The sequence below is a fragment of the Macrotis lagotis genome, chromosome 1, assembly GCF_037893015.1.
Source record: "Macrotis lagotis isolate mMagLag1 chromosome 1, bilby.v1.9.chrom.fasta, whole genome shotgun sequence".
Lineage (NCBI taxonomy): Eukaryota > Metazoa > Chordata > Mammalia > Peramelemorphia > Peramelidae > Macrotis > Macrotis lagotis.
The window spans coordinates 160,259,910-160,278,547 of NC_133658.1; the positions used below are offsets into that span (position 1 = coordinate 160,259,910).

The 18,638-nt window shown below is 33.9% G+C and overlaps 1 protein-coding gene across 1 annotated transcript in view; it reads left to right on the plus strand.

Annotated features, from left to right (window-relative positions):
• The window catches only part of MERTK (MER proto-oncogene, tyrosine kinase), a 118,095-nt gene that overhangs the window by 70,406 nt on the left and 29,051 nt on the right, over window positions 1-18,638 (plus strand). The window contains exons 7-8 of the mRNA XM_074209278.1: window positions 748-931; window positions 2,588-2,739. Coding sequence (XP_074065379.1) covers window positions 748-931; window positions 2,588-2,739 — 336 coding nt within the window. The remainder of the gene's footprint in view (window positions 1-747; window positions 932-2,587; window positions 2,740-18,638) is intronic.

The following is an 18,638-nucleotide window of genomic DNA, read 5'->3' on the forward strand; positions in this document are numbered from 1 at the left end:
GACCTTGAACACAGGTTTTCCTGACTTGAAGACCAGCTAACTTTTTATTCACAGTGTATGGTTTTGCCTGTTGATCATCAACATATTTCTTCCCTCTCACTTTTTTGTTCTCATTCATTCATTAATATTCTTCTTGGTCTGTGAACAAGTAATATGTTTGCACAGAATTGGACTGCATTATTTACACAGAAAATACTCTCTTAAATACTCAAAGATCTGTGATCTCATAGATTTGAAAGTTCCCTCCATAAATGCAAATTTCAACTCATCAAAGCCTGCCCATCCTATGCAAATCTTGTTCATGTTCTCTCAAAAATTCAATATAAGGGTAATGTACAAAGCAAACAAACAAACAAAATGCCAAACTCCAAAGTCATCTTGAATGTGAGGTCATATGTGTCAACTAGGAGAATAGTAAAATAATAAAAACATGAGTGAAAAGGGGAAGGAAAATAACCCACTCATTTTTCTATTCATCACATCTGTCGTTTTAGCAAACTTCCTTTCCCTGTAGTCTACCACTATCAGAGCACATGAAAAGCACTCTCCCCCTCCAGATATCAGTCTGAATCAGCCAGTGGGAGTGACTCATGTTCATAGAGGTAAGATGTGTGCCCTACAGGAAAGCAGGTCCCTCATTTCAGCCGTGAGGAAGGGAATCAGGTGCCAACTCCATTAACACAGTTCATTAAAGATAAAATTCCATGTAACTTGCTAATGTTTGTCCTAATTTTTGTTTTCATTTAGGTCAAGGAAGTCAGTTCATTGACTAATGCATCAGTCATGATCTTTAATACCTCTGCATCCCCTCATTTGTATCAAATTCAGCAGCTGCAAGCCTTGACTAATTATAACATTAGTGTTTCCTGCATGAATGAGGTGGGCTGGTCTCAAATGAGCTCTTGGATACTGTCCAGTACAACTGAAGGAGGTAACTTAACAACAGACATAAAGTATATAACCTATCTGAGAGTTATACAAAATAGCATTTATAGCAATTTTGGTTGTACACAGATTTCATAATTGATGGGTCAGGCATTCACTTTTTTTCCCCAAAGCATATTATTTATTTATTTTTCCAACTATATGAAAATATAGTTTTCAATAGTCATTTTTTGTCAAGGTTTTGAGTTTCACATTTTTCTCCCTCCCTGCCCACCCCCTAACAGAAAGCATTCTGCTAAAGATTATACATGTATAACTATTTTAAATATATATAGATTTTAATCATGTTGTGAAAGAAGAATCAAATCAAAAACATAATACATAAGATAACTTTTAAAAACTGAAGATAGTAAACTGTGATCTACATTTAAACTCCAGAGTTCCGTCTCTGGATATGGATGGCATTTTCCATCACAAGTCTTTTATAATTTTCTTTGAAATGAGCAAGTCCATCATAGTTGATCATCACCCAGTGTTGCTTTTAGTGTTTACAGTGTTCTTCTGGTTCTGCTTGCTTTACTCAGAATCAGTTCATGCAAATCTTTCTAAGATATTCTAACCCCATCCCTCATGATTTCTTAAAGAGCAATAATAATATTCTCTCCTGAAACTATTGGTATTTCCCCAAATATTTTCTTTGTAACATACACACACATATTCATATATATGTATCTCTGTGTAGATAGTATTTATTTAGCATATGCATGGAGTAAGTTTTAAGTGACAATGATCCCCTCATTAAACTATATACCCAATCCAGGTGAACTGTGCCAGTTAACAACCACATCAACCCACTCCCCTCAACTTGCTTACTACTTGACTTTATTAATTTTCTACTCAGATTTTAAGATAATCAAGTGATATGTTTTAATATTTTCTCATAAATAGACACACAATCTCCCTTTAATTAGTTAGCTGTGAGCCTGTACCTCTCTCTAATCTCTCTCTCTTTCTTTCTTCTTCCCTCCCTCTTTGTCTTTCTCCCTCCCTACTCCCCCCTTTTCTTCTTTTTCCCTTATAGAATAAGTCTTCTTTGCTGGGTTTACAATTTTTTTAACAGCATAACAAACAATTCAGAGAAATAGTTAAGTATTTAAACATTATCATATTAAACATATATCATAATGAGAAAGATTATATGCAGAGTTCCTTCTAATCACCAACTACAACTATTAATTTCTCTTCAACTCTGGAAATATAGTACCACCATTCAAGTTACTCAGAGAACAGTCCACTGACTACTTTGAATGATTCTAATCAGGATACCTTCTTCATGAAATGAGTTAAGCTCAGTTTTCCCACAAAATAGCTCTTCAATCTCTTTCTGGTTGACAATAAACATGCATTTTTTTTGGAAAAGAAGTTTTCTTTATTCTTTCTGTGGTTCAGTTCTCTGGAGCCAGAGGACTTCCCATTCAAGTATTGCCTCTGATGTTTACTATTTGCATTGACATCTCTGGGCCTTTGTTTCCTCATCTGTTAAAAGAGGAAATTATACTGGTGGTCCTCTGAGGCCTCTTGATCTGTGCTTCTGTATCCTAGGGCTTAGCATAATGTTTGGTACATAGAAGGTACTTAATAAAAGAAATAAAAGAAATTCCTTTTTAATGCTTCAGTTTTTATTTGTTTGTTTCTTTTACAGCTCCATCAGCATCACCTCTGAATGTTACAATATTTCTGAACAGATCCAGTAATAATTTAGAAGTCAGATGGAAAAAACCTCCACTTAAGCGCCAGGATGGAGAACTGAAGGGCTATAAGATATCATACATGTGGCAGGGTGTGGAGTCATCTGTAAGTCTAAAGTGAAAAAAATAAACTCCAGTGTGCCCTTTTTGACATGCTCTTTTAGCCTTCTCATGAAAGTCATAGGCTGTTTCCTGACCACTTTATGCCTGTGAATGCACTTGATTTGTTCTCTTCAATTCAGTTCAGTAAACATTAAGTGCCTACTCTGTGAAGGGGAATAACATAAAAATGGAAAAATAGGTGGGAATCACATTTTATAGACCTATAATTGCCAGGCAGAGGATCCTTTAGCTTATCCTAGGGGCAATTAGAAGCCCCAGAAGTTTTTTGATTAGATTGTTTAGGGTAGGGTTTAACATGATCCAGGAATATTAATTTTTCTGCTGTGTGTATGACTGGAAGTAGGGAAACTGATTGAGTCTACTGCAGTCATCCAGATAAGAGGCACATAAAGAATGAACTTCCTGCAGTTGCCTTCATAGAGATTGTGGACAGTCATTGTCTCACGTTTGGAGGACACTTTTAACTTTTTATGCACTGTAATGTTTAATACTTTCTTTTACTCAAACATATATAAATCATTTTGAAAACTTTTAAGTATATGAATTTTACATACATACATATGTGGCCACATTCTCAACATTAGAGAACAACATGAAAGGTAATTAATTTGTTCCAATTATACTACAAAACTTCCATGACTGTTAGAGATGAAATACTGAGTTGAATGAGCCTCTGGGTCTTGGTTTCTTTTTCTGTAAGATGGGGATAATATTACCTTTATTGTCTTTCAGGGTTGTTGTGAGACTGAAAAGAGATAATGTATATATAAAGTGCTTTAAATATTTCAAGTACTATATAAATAAAGATGACCATAATTAGGTACAATGGATAGAGCACTAGACTTAGAGTCAGGAAGACTTGAGTTCAGATCCTGTCTCTGGCATATACTAGCTAGGTGACTCTTGATAAGACATTTAACTCTTCTAAGACTCTGTAAAATGAGTATGATAGCAACAATACATCCCATAGTTGTGAGAATAAAATAAGATAATATTTGTAAAACACTCAACAAATCCTAAGGTAATATATAGATATTATTAATCCTTACTTTTGAAATGCCTTCCTTACAGAATCACTGTAAGGATCAAATGGGATATGGTATATAGCTAAGGGTATTACTGTGAACTTATGGGAAAGAGAAAATTAAGTTTTCTATCAATATGTTATATTTTTAGGGAGGTAAGTTATTTTGTCTTTCTGGTTTGACAGGTTTGACAGTGATATGAACTATTTTAATCTCAAACAGTTCCTTAGGTCTTTCTATAAGTAGGCAGGATGTGATAAGGCCTCAAATTTATGGAATAATTCTATGAGCTAAAGGCTTGAAGTCTGACATCAAAATAATAATCCTTCATAGAAAGACAGTTGGAAAATTATTTGTTTCCTAAGTATCTATTTCACTATTACATTATGCCTATGCCATTTATTCATTAGTACATTATGCCTCTGCTGCTATCTCCAAAATATTTTTCATTGTGAAGAACAAAACATTTGAAGATACTTGGTTATATTAAATACTTCATTCTTTTCCTTAGAACACAAGATTACATTTTCATTTCCCCTTTTCAGTCCTACATGGCTCAGACACAATGAAACTGGGAAAACAGTTTCTATTGTCTTGTGACTTTTTTGCACTTTTGAGCTATTGTGTAATTTATGAAATTCATGGCATCATTTCCCAAATTTTTCTCATAAACTGACTTGAAAGTTCTTTACATTCTTCCTGGGATACATAATTGGTTTGTCCTCCATGCTGCTGGTGGCACTTATATATTGCCCATGAAACTTTTTTAGGGTTTTTTTTTTTTGGTCTATCTATGAATCTTTTTTATAGATTGCATGTAGAAAATATATCAGAAAGTTTGGGAGAGAGGGTAGCTGTGAAAATTGAAGCACCTTAGTTTTGCCTTTCCTTTAACAATTTTTAATTGATTTTTTGTTTTTATTAATATCCCTTAAATTTCCTCCAGTGTTCCCCCCCCTTTTTCCTCCCTAGAGAAACATCATTTGAAAAAAAAATTTATTTATGGCAATGGAATTAAGTGACCTCCCCAAGGTCACATAGCTAGACAATTATTAAGTATCTGAGGCCAGATTTGAACTCAGGTACTCCTGGCTCCAGGGTTGGTGCTCTATCCGCTGTGCCACCTAGCTGCCCCTAAAAAAAATAATTAAAAAAAAAGAAAGAAAAATATCAGCAAAAATCATCGTATCAAAAAAATCTAAAAATATATGCAATGTTCCACATCTGTGTACCTCCCATATCTTCACAGACGTTAAAGGAAGTGTTTTCTTATATCTTTACTTTAGGGTCATGCATATTCTTTGTAATTTTTTTTAAGGAAGATTGGTGATGGAATAGAGAGGGCATTAGATCTAGAATTAAGACTACCTCAGTTCAAATCTAGTGTCAGTTATTTACTAGTTGTTTGACCCGTCATAGTTACTTTATCTCTATTTGCCTCAATTTCCTTATCTGCAAAATGGAAATAATAATGAAAAATATCTTCTGAAGTTGCTGTAAGTTAAAATGGGATATTTGTGAAGTGCTTTGTAAATTTTAAAACAATATAATACAATGATGATTATAATTTTGAACAATTTATTTTCACTGTTTGTTCTTTCCATTTATATGTTGAAATTGTATATATTATTTTCATGGCTCTGTTTACTTCACTCTGGATCAGTTTATATGATTCTTTGCATGCTTTTCACTATTCATTATATGTGTCTTTTCTTAGAGTACTTTAGTAATATCCTATCACCTCTACATACTACAATTTGTTTAACTGTTCTCCAAACTAGGGATCTGCCTTGTTTCTGGTTCTTTGCTACCAAAAAAGTGCTATTATAAATATATTGATTAGAGACTTTCTTTTTTATCAATGACCTCTTTGGTATATAAGCTTATTTGTGCAATCTCTTGAACAAAGGATATAATTGTTTGTATAATTCTAAGTTGCTTTCCACAATGAGTGTACTCTGCTAACAACATGGTTATCATGCCTATCTTCCCACAATCCTTCCAACAATGACTTTTCCATCATTTTTTTTATCTTTGCCAATTTTCAGGGTCTGAGGTGAAACCTCAGGGTTTCTTTGATTTGCATTTCCCTTAATATTACTAATATATTGTCCAATTGGGCAATAATAAGCATTTTTATATGTTTAATGGTTTATGATTTTATTGATAGTTAATTGTTCCTATCATGTGACTACTATTGCTCTATTGACCCTTTTTAAAAAATTTTCAATTCATGGAACAAAATAGGCATTTCCATAACACAGATTACACATGAAACTGCAAATCTTCCATGTATAACTTGCTATTACCTCCAAATATACCAAAAAAAGTTATCATGTAAATTTTCCCCCCCTTTTTTCCTCCCTCCCAAACCTATTGACTTTTAGGATTTTATACATCATTTAGTTGTCAGTATATTTTGGGCACTGAACTCTTAACTAAGAAACTTGATATGAAAATTTTTTTCCCATTTCATTACTTCCCTTTTTAGCCTATATGTATTTATTTTGTTTGTACAGTAACCTTTCAATTGTGTCATAAAATTACATATTTTATCTTTTGAAATTGCTACCCATAGCTGCAAGAGCCTCTTTTTTTTAACTAATAGGGCTGGTGATTTATTACAAGGTAGAAGGTTATGAAAAGCTATATTATGAAATAACTTTAAAAAAGGCATTTATTTTAAAAACAATGTAAATAACAGTATAATTGAGATCATGTATCTCTTGCTCAGGACAAGGTGATTCTATTATCAACAATGCATTAATGTAGCTCACTATCCCCAAAGAGCAAATAGCAAATAATAATAATATAATAATATTAAAAATAAATAAATTTAAGCCTCACCCTAAATTACTTTGTTATACTGACTTTTTGGTTTTTTTTTTCAGAGCCTACGCCATTTTATGGGTTTTATTTAAGATATTTGTCAGTTTTGATAATCAAGGATAAAGTGATTTCTCCAGTCTAAGTACTGGGGATACAAAAATCTATAGAACATTGTCCCTGACTGGTAATAGTGTTTTACATTAGTCCCTGACTGCCACCACTCTTGAGTTTCTGTGCCTGTCTCTAATAGTCTTGCTCTGTTTGCTTCCCACAGTTTCTGATTTGGTGTGAACTGAGAAATTAGACAACTAAACTCACTAGACATGTATGTAAATATGGATCAGAGAGGTCAAGGTAAAAATGCATGATATTCCTACAGTGGTTTTTAAACAGCTATTTTAAAGACCTTCTTCCTAATTCCCTTCCTTGTTCCAGCTTAGGGTCTTCAATCTCTATAATAAGTGAGCCTTGCCATGGTGAAATGTAGTACTTTTATTTCACAGAATGTGGTAAACATCATTAGGATCAAAAGATTCTTTTATTGAAAATGAATAAGCTTTCCATGGAAAATATTTCCAAAGGAAAATATTTTAATTGACACCTGGAAATATGACAGTGGCAGTATGTGTTTTCCACTATTTGTCATAAATCAACTATTTGAGACTCCTAAATATTGTCATAGTGCATATTTTCTTGGCTTTTAGAATTGGATAATACAAAGTTCTATGTTCTAATAAGACAGAATGTAGGTTTCTAAAGTTACCTTTTGACAAAATTCTAAAATCTATTTTCTGAAATAATAGAATTTGGAGCTACTAAAGACCATAAAGATAAATTATTCCAAATTCTTTATTTTATAGGTTCTAATAGGAAGGTATTAAAGGAGTTTATTTGCCTATTTTCTAGGTATACCCAATAATAATCCTAATAGTCAAACTGTCATTTCTCGACTCAGTTACCAGGGAATATATGACTTGATGTACATCACAAAGCATTTTGTTTGAAGAAAGTGGGATCTATATTACTTGACCATTGTTTGATTTTTAATTCTCTGATCATTAATAGAAGCATTTGCTTAATTTTCACCTTCCTGATGTTTTCCCAATGATGAAAGCAGATTTTGAACACTGTATCAATTACACATTTATTATCACATAAAGCCAATAGATATTAGTCCTTAATTCTGTGCTAGTGGGCTAGTAGATGAGCATAAAAACTCATATCACAGATGAAATCCCACTAATTTAATTTAATTTTACTTTAAAAATATTTTTTATTACTACCTTTTGTTTTTAAAATAAGACTCAAATCAGAAATTACCACTTTCCCTAGAATCATACAATTCCTTGTAACAAAGAAAAACAGTTAAGCAAAAAATCCAATGTGATGATTGCTTCTGACAATGATTACAGCATTCTTTCCTAAAAATCCTCCTTCTTTCTGCCTTAGGAAGGAGATATCCTTACTTATTTGTTTACTAGAACCATTACTGGTTGTCAATTACACAACATTTGGCTTCATTTTAGCAATCTTTTCATTAACTTTGTTGCAATCTTTGTATGTATTGAATTCATAGAATTGTACTGGTTTTTCTTACTTCACTCTCCATCAATTCATACAAATTTCCCCATGTTTCTCTGAATTCTCATAGTGAAATAAAATTCAAATACATTTATGTAACACAACTTGGATAGCTATGCCTTATGGATATTCACTTTATTTCCATGGCTTTGCTACCACAAAATGTGATGCTGTGAACATTTTAGTTCCTTCTTATTGCCTTTAAATGTGCCTCAACTCTACTGCCTCTTTAAATAATTTTCATTAGAATCTAATATCTACCTCCAACTGTCATAATTCTACTTCCTTAGCCCATCCCATTGAAAAAGTTATCTATATTTTCTTCCTTTTCTCCTCTTCTCTCATTCATTCTTCTACCCTTTTCAGTCTGAATTTCAACCTCATCAATTTAAATTGCTGTCTCCAACATTGTCAATGATCTCTTAGTTGCTAAGTTTTGACCTCTCTAATATACATGACTCTGTTGACCACTCTTTTTTTTGTGGATGCTCTCTTCTTTCCAGGTTTTCATGATATTTGTTATTTAGTTGTGTGCAACTCCTCATGACCTCAAAGTCCATAGCATTCCAGTGCTGTTCATGGACTTTTCTTGAAAAAGATACTGGAGTAGTTAGCCATTTCCTTCTCTAGGGGATTAAGGCAAACATAGCTTAAGTGACTTGTTTGAAGTTGCAAAACTGGAATGTAGTATCTGAGGCTGAATTTGAACAGGTTTTCCTAACTCTAGTGAGGTGGTACAATGGATAGAGTACAAGGTTTGGAATCAGAATAACTCATCTTCATGAGTTCAAATCTAGCCTCAGATAATCATTAATCCTGGTTGCCTCAGTTTTTGTATCTGTAAAATGACTTAGAGAAGGAAAAGTCAAACCACTTTAGTATCTTTGCCAAAGAAAACACCCCCAAAAGGGATCACAAACAGCCAGACATGACTAAACAACTTGGCTCCAGGCCAGTACTCTTCACTAAGCCACCTAGTTGCCTTTCATGACACTACTCACTTGGCTTTCCTTCTGTCTGACTGCTTTTTCCCATTCTCTTTGCTGACTCATTATTGATATCATGTTCTTTAACTGTTGGTCTTCCCCAAGACAGTCATGTACCTTCTTTGTTTTTCTCTGCATATTCTTTTCTTTTGGTACCCTCATCAGCTCCCCATGAGTTTCACGATGCAGATCTATCTGATCTTTTCATTTTAATCATTAATTTAGTCCTTCAGTGAAATTAAAACTTTAGCCAGAGTTCTTCCCAGGCTAAGCAGACTGTTTAAATTTCTTCTTTTCCTGTTCTGTTCTAACTCAGGCAGAAGTGCTCTACCAGTTACTGAAGTTTGGTAACAGAAAATGAGCAAAAAATAAAGGGATTTGAGTGATCTATAATTTGGGTTTTCTTTCTATGAATTATAATATTATAATAAATAGCATTTACGTAGCACCTTAAGATTTGCAAAACACTTTCCAAATATCTCTTTTATCTTCATTATATCCCTGGACAGTTGTGTTTATCTCCATTTTACAGATGGTGAAACTGAGTCAGCTATAGGTTAAGTGACTTGCGTAGAGTCCCATAATTATGAAGTATCTGTGGCTGGATTTGAATTAGAATTAGAATTTGAATTCTTTTGACTTTGAATTTGAATTCTTTTGAATTCTTCCTAACCTTTCATATCTATATTATATCCATTGTGCCCCCAATTTGTTTAAGAATGTTAGAATGTATGGGAATGTTAGAATGTATGGGGTACAGTGGGAAAAGTGTTAGATTTGAAAACATTTTATATCTATACATATTCTATATATATATATATATTCATATATGTGCCTATATATATATATATATATACATATACATATATAAATTCGGCCTTCTACTAAACTTGATACAGTACCTTTTTCTAATTTTTGATTTCTTATTTCTAATTTTAATGATCACTATTAAATGGTAGGAATTTATATTGTGTGCATTTTTCTAAATTATCTTCCTTCAAGCCTTTTTTCAAAGCTCAATTCAACTTCAAAAAGTCATTTTGAAGATTTCCCTTAGTACTCTTTTTCTCTTCTTCAAATGTATATACTTCCCTTTTTTGACTTCAACTCTTCAATAGAATGTAAGTTTTTTAAGTAGGATATTGTTTTTATTTCATCTCTGCAACCCAACATGCAAGACAGTGCCTTGCACATGGTAACTGCATAATACATTTTGGTTGGCTCATATTTAATTACATATAGAATTTTAAAGGGCCTGACTTTGAATCCTCTTCAACTGTTTACTTTTTACATGACCTTTATCAAGTCTTTTGTCTTTCTGATCTTCCTCATTTTGAAGTGAGGGGTTTGGACTAGATTTCTAAGGTTTCTTCCAGCCCTGAAATCTACCTGGAAGGGATTGTCAGCACCCCTCGTAAAATACTACAGTTTATGAGAAGAGGATTTTAGTTCATGCCTTTGTCTTTTTTTTTTTTTGGCAATGCTTGGTACTCTTGCTGTTGAAGAATCAAATTTTCATCCCAAAATTTGGACAGATTAAATATTATCTGCTTGCTTAGGGTGTCCCAACTATGATAACAAAAAAGTCATCTTATGAAAAGAAAACCAACTAAATAAAAATTACTATTTTATACACCTTTCCTTGACTTGGCTAGAAGGTACTTTTAAAAGAATGAGAATATAACAGGTCTTGAGAATTAGGAAACAATTCTTGAAAAGGATTGATAAGCTACATCAGCTAGAGGCCTTTGTGTTAAATGCTATTTATTCAAACTTTGTTTTTCAGACTTCATGGCCCTTGCCTTTTGCTCAGAATGTCTCATTTTGCCAACTGCTCCAGTTGCCTGTGACCTCTCAGGCCTTAGAGATTTAGACTCAACCCAATACAAATGTCATTTGCATTGTACTGATTATTTACTGTATATCATAACAGTCTTGTTGTGGCAAAAGGATTTAGCTGGACGGAATCCACTGTATCATGACTCAGGTTTTCAGATTGTGCAGAGTTGGGAAAAGAAAATTCTGATAGAATATTACATTTGTTGGGGGAAAATAATGCTTCCCTTGTTCAAAAACCATTTACTAGGCTGTTGTTTTTTTTTTTTTTAGTGAGGGGTAATAATTTTGATAACCTCTTTTTTAAAATAGCAATCATTTTTAATATATCCATTTTCTCTAAACCCTATTCATTGTTCTTTTAACACAGAATTAAAAAAGAAAAAAGAAAAAAGCAGAACTAGAAAAATAACTAATATAAATAACTGAGTCTAACTGCATTTGCAATTTGTCCTAACTATAGTTCCCTTCTTCTGCAGAGAAAACAGAAAAGTGCATTTTTTTTCCTTATCCCTTTTCAAAGGCCAAACTTCTTAGTCATTATGATTTCACAGTATTCTGAAAGGTTTGAGTGGATTATAAAGTGAGTACGTGACTTATAATGAAACTGGAAAGGTAGGTTCAATTGAGGTTGTAAAAGACTTTAAATATCAAATAAAGGAATTTATATTTGATCCTAGAGGTAATGGGATGCCCCTGAAGTTTGAAAATAAGAATAAAGTGATCAGATGGGCACTTTGGGAAAATCTTTTTGCTAACTATGGAGGACAGATCAGAGTAGGCTGGAGGACAGGAAGATCATTTTTGAAGATATTGCAATAGTCTTGGCAAGTGATGATAAGATGCTGAATTAGAGTGATGCTGTGTGAATAGAGAGAAGAGGGCAAGATGTTTGAAATGTGAAGATAGAAACAATTTGGCAACAAATTGGATCTGGGGATTGAGAATAAAGAGTCATCTATCAAGAATAAAGATAGAAGATAGAAGTAGGGGAATTTGAAAGAGGAGTGGGTTTAGGGATAAAGAAAATGAGTCCTGTTTTGTATGTATTGAGTTTGAAACGTCTAATAGATATCTAGTTGAAAATGCCCAAGGAAGTATAGAAGAAAAAAACTTAAGATAGGCATAAGGAGAGAATACCTTATTTACAGGGTGAATTTTTGTGGAGTTCATTTACATGATTTTTAAAGAAATTTTTACTAGTAGTATATCTTGTATATGTAGCAATGGAATACACATTTAGAGAGTAATTTGTACTCATATATTCTGAAAAAAAGTAATTTGCAAATTCTTGCAAATTCTTTGGTGCTACCTAATAGTTTAACACCGGAAATTTGTCTGAAGTTATCAGGAAATGATATATATTAAAGAAAAGGTATAGCCATATGTTTTGCCACTGCATCCTAAAAAATATGGGAATTTGTCCATCTGACTTGCCACCAAAACCCTCCAAATGTGTTGTATCTCCTGTTAAAGTGTTTACTATTGAACTGAACATCACCAGACTTTTCTATTTGGATCTTAACAGTGAGCACTTAATAATGCTTCATTCATACTTCAAGTTGTCCTTATATTTACTTAGAGACTGATCTTGACTCTTTAATGTAGTTATATTAAAAATAAATAAGAATCTTGTCTCTCCCCCTCTTATTATGCAACTTAAAGTGGTGAAAAAGAGTGTTCCTGGGCACAAATCCTGTCTCTGCTGTCTACCTCTGTGACCTTGAAAAGTCACTTCACTTGTCTAGGTCTTATTTTCTTCATCTGTAAAATTATGAGATTGGACTTAATGTCTTTAAGGTTTCTTCCAGCTCTATAATTATCCATCTCACTGGGTAGATAATCTAAAAGAAATGGCAGTTACATTGTTTCACCAATACACTCAAAACTTACTCCTCTTCCAAATTTCCCTACTTCTCTCTTATTGTTCTTGATTCTTTATTCTTATTCTCCATATGTCCAGTCATTGGCTAAATTTTCTTATTTCTGTCTTCACATTTCATACATCTGTCCTCTTCTCTCTATTTACATAGCAATCCTAGAATAGTTTGCCATTTCCTCCTCTAGCTCATTTTAAAGATGAGGAAACTGAGACAAACAGAGTTAAGTGATTTGCCCAAGGTCAGACAACTAATAAGTATCTGAAGCTGGCTTTGAACTCATGAAGCTAAGTCTTCCTGACTCCAGACCCAGCACTCTATATTTGTTAAAAACATAAAACTATATTCTGCAACATTTCTCTATAGCTCTTGGCTACACCCAATGGATGATTCATTATAGATCTGACTGTAAAGTGAATGATACAACTCTGGTGAGGTAACTTCAAATATAACAAGGAAAATATCTCTAAAACTAAAATAATTTCCAGCCTTATCAAATATAGAAAGAGCAAGCTGGAAAGACAAGTTCTAGTTTTGCTACTGGCCATTGACAAACAAGAGCAAGACATTCACTACTCTGAACTTCTGTCTCTTTTACTTGTATTATCTATCTCACAGAGTTGCTTGAACTTTTAAATTGTGAAGTCTTATATAAAGTGTATATGTGAGTTTGTGAGTGAGTGTGTGTGTGTGTGTGTGTGTATGAAATGGGGAGGAAAATATGGTCATATTAGTGCCATAAGTAAAATGCTTTTGTGTTAGTTTTGTTTTCATATAGAAATTTATATCAAGACTCCAGAAGATCTGAACTATGGATATATATCCCTTACAACATAAATTCCAATATAAAAATGACAAAGATGTCAGATTCAAAAGGCCATTTAATTTCCCATTCAAAGATGGATATAAGATATAAAGATATATATATATAATTTGAGGAAGGGGCAAAAAGCCATAATAATATATTACAAATAACTACAACAAATTGTATTCTATAAAACATAATTTCAGTTCAAAGAAAGCATTGAGAGTAGAGAAAAAGCAATGAATTTATAGGAAAAAGATCTGGGTTTGAATCCTGGCTCTGTCACTTTCTCTTTTAGTTACCTTGAGAAAATAACCCTCTCTAGATTTGTTTCCTTCCATGAAAAGTAAAGAGTTTGAACTAGGGCCCCTCTAAGGTCTCTTCCAGTTCTAAATCAATACTCTTATGAGAACATGGATATTCCTTTGATATTAATTATGATGGAAATATACCACTAATGTTGATTAGCTTGTTGGTTGTTCTGAAAGGTGAGTTTGTATCACATTATTGCCACATATATTAGCAGTGAGAGACCCTGTCCCAGATATCATCAATATTCATCTGAATGATGTCAGCTGGGAAATAGATCATGCTAAGAAGGGATTTTAAGGTGTGTGTGTCTCTTGAGCAATTTAGAATTTATTGCATTGCCTTTTCCTTATTACATTCCTTTCAACTGCATAACAGTTGTTTGGTTATTTTTCTGGTGATTTATATACTCCCTTTTTCTGGAAAGAATTTGTGTCAACTTAGACACACTTTGTTGCTCTGTCATGTCCAACTCTTTGCAATGGCCTTTGGGATTTTTTTGGCAAAGTATTGGAGTAGTTTGCCATTTCCTTCTCCAACTCATTTTACAGATGAGGAAATCGAGGCAAATAGGGTTAAGTACCTGCCCAAGGTCACACAGCTAGTAAGTGTCTGAGATTGCATTTGAATTCAAGAAAATGAGGGAGCTAGATTACAGAGGATTTACTCAGAATTTCCTCAAAAATCATGGAACTGGGAAAGCTTTTGTGGATTCTATGTTTACAGAAAACTAAACAGGGTTAATTCAAAAATTGACAAGTAAATCATGGAGTGCTTAAGAGCTCTTAAATTCTATATCCAGTCTTCCCTAGAGCTCAGGGCAGTTTCTGGAATGTACTAGACCCTTAACAAATGCCTATTACCTGAATGATTTAAAGGCTTAGGGAATGGAGATGTCACTTTATTGGCTTTTGTTGTTGCTGTTCTCTGTTTCAGTTGTACCCAACTATTTCTGACTCCATGAATATCTATTCTTGTGATTTTCTTAGCAGAGACACTAAAGTGATTTGCCATTTCCTTCCTTAGTAGCAAACAAAAGTTAAATGACTTTTCTAGGGTCACACAGCTAGGAAGTTTTTGAATCTGAATTTGAATTCAGGTCTTCCAGCACTCTTATCCACTGCACCACCTAGCTGCCTCTCAGTAGAGGGAACTCATAAATAAGAAAATTCCTCCTACCAATGAAGGTTCACAACCTTAGAATCTTAGAAAACTGTCTAGAGCATCAAGAAGTTGGGACTAGCCAGGGTCATGCAACTAGCCTGTCAGTGACAAAACTTGAACCGAGTTCTTCTTGATTATGAGTGTGTAGAACAGAGATGTCAGATATGGAGCTTACATAGATTAAATGTAATTGGGAAATACTTTTTAAAAATAAGTAAAAATATAATAAGTATTAATAACAGATAATGTTAATATGTAGTTTTCTAAGTCAACATATGGCCTATGGCAGTCTTTTTGTGCAGGTAGGATAGATTATATTTCCATTTTCTCTCTCTGTATGTATGTATGTAGCATTACCCATTTCTACAGTGTTGTAAGGTTTTTAGAAATACCTTCTTTACAACATCTCCCTGAGTTAAGTAGTGTGTATATATTTTAATCTTCCTCCTGAAGTTCAGTTCTCTTTCACAGTACTAAATGTAGAACATTTCTAAAAAGTTGTACATAAATCAAAGTGATTTCTTTTTTTATGAATGGCATTTTAATGTGCTAAAATGGGTGTCTACTTAGCAAAAGAAATTTTCTGATGAATATCACCATTGCTACCATAAGGTGGCCAGTTTTTACTGAAATATGGACCATTTACCATTCTTAATAGTATACTGCAAGCAGTTATGAGAGTTCATTCCCTGTCAGTGTAATGGAAAATGGTAATATTTTCTAAAATGCTTTGCAAACCCTTCAGGTTTTGCAAACTAGCACAGTTGAATAATGCTTGGCTCCCTTGCAAGATAGTCAAGTTCTGTTTTACAGATTAGCATCAAGAGACTAAAAATGGAAAAATAGCTTGCCTGGGTTTTCATAGTGAATGATATCAGAGAAGCTGAGGTAATTTTAATTTTCCTCTTAATTTCAAATCATTCTTTAATTGCTATGTATTACTGCATCAAAAAATTAACTTGAATTTTTATCAGAATTTTGGTTCCTTTGTCAAATAGAGATAATAGCTATATGCAATGGTGTCAAATTCAAATTGAAAGGGGAACTCTAATCCATGCATATGTCCCTAAAGACTACATGTTGACTTAATTTTAAAATGTAGTTTATCTCTGTTTTATTGTATTTTTATTTACTTCATTTAATAGTTGGCTTTCATTTTGATCTGTTTCTGACTGCACTTGGGAGTGCTGCAGGTTGCATTCTGGAATGCACACTGGACTTGACTTCAACCTCAGATACTTATGAGCAAGTCAGTTAGCCTTTCTGACCTTCAATTTCCTTAAATATTAATTAGACATGATCACTGTAACAGCTTACAATTGGGACTGTTGTGAGGAGAGGTGATGTACAGTTCTGACCTTGGAATCAGGGACTTTGGGTTCATATCCCACCTTTACTTCCTACCTTGGGTAACTTAACTCTTTCTTGGCTTCAGTTTTCTTTTCTGTAAGGCAATAAAATTGTATTAGATGGCTTCTGAGGTCATTTCCAGCTCTAAATCTATCATTCTAGGAAAGTGCCATACTGAAAGTGCTATGAAAATGTGAGTTATTTTATTTAAAATGTTTTTCAACAGAATAGCATACATTATTGTGCTGAATGGGTAGGTAGGTGACACAGTAGACAGTCAGAAAGACCTGAGTTCAAGTCCAGCTTCAGACACTTAGTAGCAGTGTGACCTGGACCAAGTCACTTAACCTTGTTTGTCTGAGTTTCCTCATCTGTTAAAAGAGCTGGAGAAGGAAATGGCAAACCACTTCAGTACCTTTGCCAAAAAAAAAAAAACACAGATAGGGTCATGAAGAGTCAGACACCATAAAACTACTCAACAACAATAGTTCCTGTGCTCAACAACAATAGTTCCTGTGCTCAAAGACTTGACGAAAAGCACGGCATAATTTATATGCTGAGAGGTTCACAGTGCTAGTAGTAGGTGGTTTCATCACAACTGTGCCCTGATTTCCTCCTGTTGAACACTGATTTCCCTCATATACAATGCACTGTTTTATCATCATGTATGCAGAGATTAATGAACAGATGGAAGGGAGGTTACTGTATTTATTGTTAGTCAGCGTGTCTATTGTATATTATTTCAACAATTAGTTGTCTTCCACTTGTAAGTTGAAAAATAGCACTAGTCATTTTTTCAGCTGCTTGGCTGACTAACTTCAGGCTCAAGAAATGACAGTATGTGTTTGGGAGAAAGAAAAAAAGAATGACTGTACTTAATGATATTTTTCCTGAGAAAATAAAAATGCAGAATGACCAGTCAACACATTAAGCTTTTGTTTTAGGAAGCTTCTTGGCACAGTTAAATATAATCTTGTGTAGCACCTGGACAAAGAGGATCTTAGAGGAGCAAATCATAGAGGCAGTGAGGAGTTAGTAGAAGGAGCTCTGAATTTGGAATTGGGGGACATATATTTGAATCTTGAGTATGTGGCACTCATATGACTTTGGACTTAATTTTGCTTTGTCTCAGTTTCCTCATGCATTAAATGAAGGAGTTCAACTACATTCATTCTAAAACCCTTTCCAAATGTACAGTATTTGTCATAACTCTCAAATCAACTCATACTGATTTTCTACAGACCTCTCTTTGTACATGTTGTCTCCTCAAGTGAAACTAGTAGTTCTTTGGGGGTAGGCAGTATTTTTGCATTTGTATTTGTATCCTAGAATTTAGTATAATAACTGGCCCATAGTACTTTTTTTTGCAAGGCAATGGGATTAAGTGATTTGTCCAAGGTCACACAACTAAGTAAGTATTAAGTGTCTGAAGTTAGGTTTGAACTCAGGTCCCCCGACTGTAGGGCTGGTGCTCTATCCACTGCACTGCCTAGCCATCCCTGGGATATAGTACTTCAATTCAGTTCAATAAATATTTGTTAACATTGTGAGCCAGGCAATGAGCTAAGCACTGGATATACAAATAAGGGGAAAAAAAGACAGTCTCTGCCCTCAAGGAGCTTGCTATCTCAGGGGAGAAGACCAGGAAGTGCTCGGTGAGGGGAAGATGTTCCAAGGAGACAGAGCCAAGCAAAGCCTCTGATGGAAAATGACAAAGTTCTGAAGCCTCTATTGAGGAAGGTTTTACAAGGTTTTGCTCCACTATTCCTTTAAGTGGATAGAGCACTAGATCTGGAATCAAGAAGATTAATCTTCTTTCTTAACCTTGTTTGACTCAGTTTCCCCATTTGTAAAATAGACTGGAAAAGGAAATGAAAAAATGACCCCTGTATCTTTACCAAGAAAACCCTAATGGGGTCACAAAGAGTCAGACAGGACTGAAAAATGACTGAATAACAAACCAGTCCCCCAGTGAGGGGAGAAGGGAGAGGGAGGTGAGAAAGCATTGAGTATCAAAAGTTGCATCAATCATTGTGGTCCTGAGATTACAAGTGATCAGCTTATCCTAGGAGAATCTTGATATTTTTTAGTAACCTTTGGTTACGTGTTTTTGCTAC